Here is an 8,920-nt window from a genome sequence, read left to right on the forward strand (position 1 = left end):
AACTTTAAATTGAAATGCATTTCTGCGTGCGATGTATAACTCGCTAACGTTTCATAGACGTGAGACCCCATGTTGAAAACTCGTAGACACGTTCAAATAACCACAACATACGAACCAGCAAGCAAATCGACTGACACAAGACATTTTTATATCAATTGAATGTTTCCCCTTTCAATGTTTTTTAAAAATTACACCCAAGATCTATTAAAAACTTCTTTAATGATTGGCTGATAATTTTCACTGCAGTTGATACTTGTACCTCGTTCAATTTTCACTTCGTTCACATTGATTTGCATTTTTCCAAGGTTGACATATTTTCGATGCATCACGAACAATCTGCAAATAAATTAAGAGCGATGCGGCCAACATTTACATTCCAGCACCACTTAAATGTCGGCTCGCTCATGTTCATCACAACAATATATGAACAAACTTATTTTCTAAACTCCTTAATCAAAAGTCTGATGTTTTAGTACATTATTGTAATGCATGCACAAAATAAATTCACTTCTGGTTGAAATATAAGGCTACTTCATCAATGAACATTCATCCCTCGTGCTGACCTACGTCAAGTGTCTTACATAAGTTACAATTTATAAAGTTACTTCCATTCACGTTACAAATATCTCAGATTTAAAAAACAAAAACTAAAAAATTGTTGAAGAATGCGGCGTATAACATCCTCTTGGAGGATGATTCGCAAACAATGGAATGTATTGGAAAGGAAAATGTAACTGCTGTCCCAATGCACAAGTGCCTAATATTTTACCACGCTAATGATACTCTCATGAACAATTTTTATTAATTTTATTAATTAACCATTATTAGTTACTTCTGCAAACGTACATTTTAAAAAAAGGTTCTTTCATCGTTTTTGCTAACGTTCGCATGCCGCGAGCCAAACTATCAAGTTTTAAACTTCGCAAACAAAGTCTAAATAGCTTCGATCATTGCGGGCGATGAAATAGTATCCAAGAGAGTTGCAAAGGTTATATGGAGTTGTATTTCCTCGTTGCGAAAACATCAAATCAATTTTCAGTTTACGACGAAAACACACAACGATCCTCTTCATATTATGTAGGCCAACTTCGCATGTCCTATTCGCACACCAAACATGTAACGGAATTTAATTAACAACAAAGGTTAAAGGTTCCATTCAAACCTGTTCACTACAACAAAGGCGCCTATAAATGTATGTATATATATATATATAAACATATTATATATATATATATATTTTACAATAGTCTATAAATTCTACCGAATGTTTGGAGTTAATATGTTTGTAGTTCGTTTTTTCGATTTTTCTCACTAAAGTTTTTTGGTGAACGCGTTTAATTTATTAAAATTCAAAATAAACTTATTTTTCGAATTCATGCTGCAAATAAGGCCATATTTCGATTCCGAATGAATCATCATCAGTGCTCCTTGCTGTATATATAGGGAAATATTGACTTTGTCAAGATGAACTTTGACGTTGTAAAAATTAACTTTGGTGTTATAAAATTGAACTTTGATGCGAATTAGGTGTCAGGTTTCTTTATTGGCTGGTCATCTTCTTTGGTCTCTTTTTCTTCATCGATAGCATCATATTCTTCTTTGTCACTATTTACGATGCTAGTTTAGTTATGATGCTATCGATGAAGAAAAGGAGAATCAAAATGAAAAATCAATTTTTTCAAATGTAAAATTAAAAACTACAAACCCCGATGGGTTAATTTTTGTAATTGGATTCAGAAAATGCTATATTGTGAAAGTAGGTTAGCCATGACAATGCGTACATTACAAATGCATTCATCGGATGATACAAATTTTATTCAAACAACTTGAAAAATAATTTCAAGGTTATAAAAATTTTATAAATTAGCATTACTAAATAACAACGGCATGTGAATATTCAAATTTCATGCTTATTACTAGGTTAGAATGTTATTCAGATTTTATGAATTTTTTCAATGCCCCAAATTAAACAAATAACATTTTTGAACATTTTCATTTCGGTCACCCAGTTCTCAAGTTGCCTAAAATCAAGTTACTTTAACACCCAGCAAAAAAAGACAGTTCGGATGCTCCGAAATTTTAGTTCACGTAAAACAGTTAAACAATGACCGTCTCATGCTCGTTATTGCTATTTTCTTCAGTATGTTTTTTGAACTGGTTAGCAATTTCATCGAAAGTTTTGTTCTTCGTTTCAGGAACATTGAAGTAGGTGAAGATTAGTGAAGCAACCATGATGGTCATGAAGATTAGGAAAACGAATTCTTTAGTGGCTGCCTGATTCGGACATTTTCATTTGAAATTTCAGTTTAATAAACAATTTGAGAAATAGTTACAATTAATCTAATTAAACTAGAAATAAATTAATTAACAGATCAGTGAACAAACCTGCACGATTTCAAAGCACATGGCTACCACGGCATTCGACAGCCAGTTAATCAACCCCGTCAGACTCATGGCCTTAGCCCTAGGACCCTGCGTGAAGACTTCAGCAGTGATCATGTTGGGGATTGGACCCAGGCCACAAGAGAATAAGACGACGTAGCTTATTACGCAAACAATGCTCAAGTAACTCAACCAATGATATCTAGGCTGTTTAATTCAATTGAAAAACTTATTATAAATTTATCTAAACTGATATTTAAAAGATTAATGTCACGGTTAAATTCATAGCAAAAATTAATGAAGTCCAAAACGTGAGACAGTAGCGAAAATAATGACTGCTTGCTGAACTCTGGATAACAACATTTGTCAATATAGAACCTAGATGTTTTATTAAAAATTAAAGTTGATTAAGAAAAACATTAAAACAAAACAAAAAAAACAATATTTAACACTGTCGCTTTTCATTTAGATTCACAATTAAGTGATACACCTGCAAGTTAAGAGCAATCGTGATGACGACCAGCGTCAAGACCATTCCAGATATAGGGCCCAGCAACAACATCCTCCTTCCCAGTCGGTCCATTAAAGGAATCTCGTTTTCAATGACAGATAAAAAAATGAATGCAAATTTATTTCATTAAATTTTGTTTTAAATTCAACGGCTAACAATTTTACAAATTTCTTGGAAATACATCATAACTGACATATAACAAAACTTCTCAAAAATTTTATTACTCTGTTGAGGTGTTAAGGGAAGATAAGTTTCAAACCAAAAAAGAATTTTGCCTATCATATAAATACAATAAAGTATTGAACATATAATCGCAAACAGCGCCGATTCAAAATGCGACGTTTTTACAAAGAAATTCATCAGAAAGTTGACGATTGAATGAAATGTTGCAGAGTCTAACCACGGTGAAGTTCATGGCAACGCTAACAAAGCACGTTCCCAAATTGGCATATTGAACGACATCGACAGCCACTCCAGCGTTCAAATATATGCCGGTGGAGTAGAAAAATATGGCGTTGATGCCGGAAAACTGCTGCATCAGCTGGAGAACTGTGCAGATCACCAACGGGATGAGGAGCTCACGTGTCTTGAACATCTTCACCAACGTGAACGATTCATTCCTACCCTGGCTTCTTGATTCCTCCTCCATCTCCTCCATCTCCTTAACAACATCGTCGTTTCGACGTAGCCATTGTAAGGCTGGTTGTTAATTGATTTATTCAATTTTATTGTTATTTATTTTTTAAGCTCAGGAAAAATAAGTTTGAACAAATTGAATGTCGTTATTAATGTGAAAATAAACAAAGTGTATACAGAGCGTAACCTTGTTTCGCACGTGTTTTGTCTTCCTTCGCCATCAGAAGAAACCTCGGACTCTCAGGCAAGAAAGGGAATGAGATCAAACTAACCACACTGGGTACGACATTCATGAGCATCAACACTGACCATCTTCCTTTGGCTCCTTATACCAACATTTTAGTTTTTGTTAATTCAACTTCAGTTAGTGCAGTTGATGAAAATTATAAAATGGACGTAGTTTCTTTTTCCTAAATTTATTCAGCCTAAAGCAATGTATATTTTATTCGCAAACCTCACGAAAACACTTCCAACCCTTTTATGTTTTTCACAACTGACAGCTAAGACCGACCAATCATTTATACCCATTTTTAATTTCAATAAAAATGTTTAACGTAACTTTAGTGATCTACACTCTTCTTTTATAACTACCTCAATCTTCAAGTTTTCAACCTCATGGTCCAGTTAAGCCCCTAATAAATTTCTAGATAGTGAATGTATTTTTCTGAGTGCAACACCAAATAGAGCTTTTTTTCATTCGTGATTTTTGCTTCGTCTTATTAAGAGCGGAACAAACTTTTATTCAATTAACAATTGTGCAAATGATTTTAATTTGTGTAAATTTCTCTTCATTTATTCAAAAATAAAACTTTTACAAAAATGTTATTTTCATTTTAGTTTTAAAGCTTCAAGTAGCCAACCATTCAAACCACTACAGACATGCAATCCAATCAATTACACAAGGGTGCAGAAGCCAACCAACCAATTAAACTAATTAAACCAATTAAACCAACCCATCAAAAACATTGCAAATACTAACCAATCGCACCACAACGCAGATGTCAACCAACCAATCACACAACAATATAAATACCAACCAACCAATCACACAACAACATAAATGCCAACCAACCAATCACAAAACAATATTTATGCCAACCAACCAATCACACAACAAAATAAATGCCAACCAACCAATCACACAAAAATATAAATGCCAACCAAGCAAACTACTCAACCCTAGGATGCTGCTCATTGCCAGGCCTATTGAAACGAAAAGTTGGTACGTGACGCCCATGGCACCTTTCAAATTGATAGGAACGATTTCTAGCATGTACATCGGGCCAAGTTGTGTGGCAGCTCCTGTCAAGGAAGAAAGCTGAGTCGATGTTATGCTCCAATCATCCATTGTAAAAGTTTTCATGATGAAAATAACATCGATAAAACCAATTTATAAAAAATAAAAAATTGTAGATTTAATTTAGATGCATAAAGCAGCAGGGCCAAATATGTTTTGTACATGAAATCCATTTTTTCAAGAAAAATTTTTAAAAAATTTTAGCTTTTCAAAATTTAGTTGAAAATTTACTACATTCAGACATGATGTGGTTTTACAAAAGGGGCTAAAAGTTTAGAGAATTTGATCACATTTTTTGAGCTTTTTCATATTTTTTTACTCGGTCCTTATTTGAAAAACATTAAATTAAACTGAAAACATTTCAACTCAACAAATAATGTACACTAAAACCCCACAAAATATTTCTTGTGCGGGGAACTGCAATTTCAAAATCTCCTCCTCCTGTGGACAGGCTTCTGAAAAGGTCATGACCTTCTCTTTAAAGGTACCATTGAAAATGTATAATGCAAGAAAAATAAAACTATTATATTTCGAGCAATCTATATATAGAGCAATCGGAAGCCAGCCAACCACAACTCAATCCAGTAATGAACCTTCCAACGAGCAGCAAAGCAGGCGAGGCAGCGTACACGCACGCAAAACTGAGCACTCCTCCGAAGACGGATGGTCCAGCGATCAGCATAACACATACTTTTCTGTTTGTGTTTGTTTGAGGTATCGTGTATTTTGAAATTTTAAGAAAAATATTCATAGGTCATTTAAAGTGGTGTCAATTTGTGTGCATGGTTTGTTAAAAACGTCAATGGATATTTAACAAGATTACTTTAGTTTGTACTACAAATTTATTTTTTGTACTTAAACAACTTCAAATCCAAAAGTTCACAAACCTGCCCAGCCTATCAGCCAGCCAGCTAACAACGAAGGAGCCTATCATGCCTCCACAGACAAACACAGCTGTGCATAGCGACCAGAGGATCGTCAGAGTGTTCTCACTAATTGAATTCTGTGCAGGCAGTGAGGTTGACGACGATGGTGGTGGCGATGTTGGTGTCGAAGCTTCTGGCAGTGAGGTTGTTGAAGATATTGTTAATAGCGTGAAGTTTGATGCTGATGTTGATGACTGAGCTGACAAGGAGTCATTCAAAAACTGTTTGACCAGCTGAAAATAAAGGTTAAAGGTTTCTCTCTCTCTCTTTTGCGTTTGCTTCAGAGGTTTCAACGTTTCAACAAAAAATAAGAACGCGATAAGACGTCTTGAAATAAATTTATTTCATTCGTCAGTTGAGAGGTTTGAATAGTGACTGAGCAAAAATTTTTAAGCCAAGTGCAGTCTTTTAAATAAATGATAATTTATAACTAACAGCCATTGGTTGGTTGAGAACGCTGAGGTTGTAACCGTACTGGAAGGAAGTTGAGAATGCGATGAAGAAACCCAACAACGCTGTTGACCATGTCCAGTCCTGGCAGTTATAACAAGGACAACTTGAAATGGTAGTTGTCTAGCTTGAGAATTAGTTTAGACATGAGGAGTGCCGTAACTCGCGTTGTCATGCTCAAGTTTTATAATTTATTTTCTATATGGAGCGTTCAAGTTAAGCTGAATTACGTAAACTTGTGGATAAGTATCATAACATATAAAAAATAAAAATAACTTGGAGAAAAAAAATGAGTTTTTTGAACGACGCCTATATAAGTAAAATACATTCTCTAACCTCAATCGCATTTTTGGAAAAATTTTTAAATTTACTCGTTTTAAATTTAAATAAAGACGCTTCAAACTATATCGTGCTGCCATTGCATGGTTTGATCGCCTGAACATGCATAAGTTATTTCAATAATTTTTTATTATTATGAATTTTACTTTCAAGTTTGCAGCTGCAACTTCCCTAGAACATGGATGCTTCGTAAATAAACAATAAGGCTGTTAAGCTATTGCAAAGCTGGGTACGATAATTCAAACGCTATAATTAACATAATAATATAATATAAAAAATATAATAATTTAATTAATTAAATCATGAGCAAGTGGACAAAATTTTGCATAGTTGGACAACGAAAGTGGTTAAGATATGGATCGCGAGATTTTGAAACAAGCAACTTAACAAACGTATGAAGTTGATGAAAAGCGTTGTAACGAGAATTATTATAGACAAATCAAAAGATTGCCATCCTACATACAAACAAACATGTGTACGTACAAATACATGCATAAATTCATACATACTTAAATAATACATGTGCGACAACAAAATTTTTTAACTTCCACTAACCTTTCGTGATGCCATCGCTTGTAGATCAGTTTGCTATCTCAAACAGTTTTTAAACGAGTCAGAGTTTATTTATTAATAAAATTGGATTTGATTCTCAAAAGTCCTAACACCCAAAGTACAACATTCAATTTTTCCCGATAAATAAATATACTACCAGAGTGTAATGAATTCTTGTTTTTGTCATATTATGTTGAATAAGTTGTCTAAATAAATTTCTAATGTAAAATTCCGATAGGACGGTTTTGTCTAGAAACTTCGTTTAAAACCTCAATTTATTTTTATTTCAAATGTAGAAACTTTTTGAGCTGCCGTAGAAAATTTCGAAATTTAAATCTAACTTGACTAAGCTTGACTGAATTGATTCTCAACGGAATAAACAACTTTGTCATTTGGTGTAACTTAGCCTGCTATAAATGATTTTCATTGAACTTGATTAGGTCAATCATTAAATGTGTAGGTTAGTCAGATGAACGTATACACAGATCTGTTTAATAAGTTCAAAAAACCTTTCCTTATGTTCGAACACGTTTCAAATGAGCCAACTCCATTTAAAATATTTCACGATCGTCCTGTTAAGAGAAGGCGACACATACCATACATACTTTGTTTGTCTATTTTGTTTATTTGCTGTTCGTAACTTTTAAATGTTATTTAATTAAAAGTCATTAATAACATCGTCCACACAGTCACATTTGCCTTGCTCTACTGAGCTTCTTACCAATTCTGTGCGTGTGTGTCTGTGTGTGTGCGTGTGTGTTTGTTTGTGTCTGTGTGCGTTTGTTTGTGTGTGCGTGTCTTTGTGTTTTTTAACTTCATGATTTTGTGTTGAATGGTGATACGAATGACGAAATACTATTTTTTTACGTAACGCACACATTGGTTCCTAATAAAATTTGACAGAACCTTAATGACGACTAAAAAATAAACTGTTTTTTAAACAAAATTAAGTGAAAATGTACTCTCACTTTTAAAAAACTGAACTTTCATTCCACTCGAGTCCATTTCAATCTTGGCATTCGATTTAATTCAACATTTTTCAGTATCAGTAAACTTCATTTGTTTTCTTTTAGTTCTCGTAAAACTGCGTGATTATTATTTTACTAGATTACAAAACTCGAATAAGAACAATATTAATAAAATTATTATTATTATTAGTTTAATCGAACGGCATGCAACTTCCAATAAATTAGAACTGCTGTTGATTGCATGCATTGTAATGTATGTACGTAGTTCGCATAGTTCATACATCATAGTCAGCATAATTTGCAGGGTTTCTTCATGGTTTGAGAATTTCTTAATAATATTTAGAACAAGAAAACAACAAGTGTTTATCATGAATATTCATTAAAAATATTTAATGAGACGGCAACAAGAAAAATTATGGTGAGTAAAAAAAGCCAGAATTAAGGTTTGTTTGACCGACCAGGCAAAGTGATTTTATTAACAAAGTAAATAATAAATAAACTCGGTTTCACGTTTAAACATTTTTATTCATTTACAAACACTGTGCACTCAAACAAAATACAATTTAGGACTTCAACTTATGTAAAAATTCTTCAAAAAACTATCACAATGAAATTTTTACTAGCCGATGTGAACTCGTTTTTTATATTACAGTCGTGTAAGCTGAACAAAAATTAGAGCTTGTCTCAGTATAAACGTTTATAATTGAATAAATTTTCGTGATTTATCGTCAACTGCGTGAACAGAATTTTTGTTTTAAATTGTACAAACACACAATGAGAAACACAATTTGTTCGTTTCTAACGCTACAACCATTAAGCAATAACACACACAACGGTTAAAGCGATTGTCTACCATACC

General features: G+C 33.3%; 1 protein-coding gene across 1 annotated transcript; it reads right to left on the reverse strand.

Annotated features, from left to right (window-relative positions):
* Window positions 1-1,654: 1,654 nt before the first annotated feature.
* HELRODRAFT_185909 (hypothetical protein) lies at window positions 1,655-8,419 on the reverse strand. The gene is given in 13 exon segments (XM_009026179.1): window positions 1,655-1,749; window positions 1,768-2,274; window positions 2,386-2,589; window positions 2,873-2,974; window positions 3,294-3,592; window positions 3,717-3,854; window positions 4,691-4,831; window positions 5,397-5,521; window positions 5,714-5,985; window positions 6,188-6,286; window positions 7,097-7,129; window positions 8,075-8,178; window positions 8,365-8,419. The coding sequence occupies 11 exon segments, from the start codon at window positions 8,096-8,098 to the stop codon at window positions 2,098-2,100; spliced, it is 1,614 nt and encodes a 537-aa protein (XP_009024427.1). The 5' UTR covers window positions 8,099-8,178; window positions 8,365-8,419; the 3' UTR covers window positions 1,655-1,749; window positions 1,768-2,097.
* Window positions 8,420-8,920: the final 501 nt, after the last annotated feature.

This window comes from Helobdella robusta (genome assembly GCF_000326865.2).
Source record: "Helobdella robusta unplaced genomic scaffold HELROscaffold_45, whole genome shotgun sequence".
Lineage (NCBI taxonomy): Eukaryota > Metazoa > Annelida > Clitellata > Rhynchobdellida > Glossiphoniidae > Helobdella > Helobdella robusta.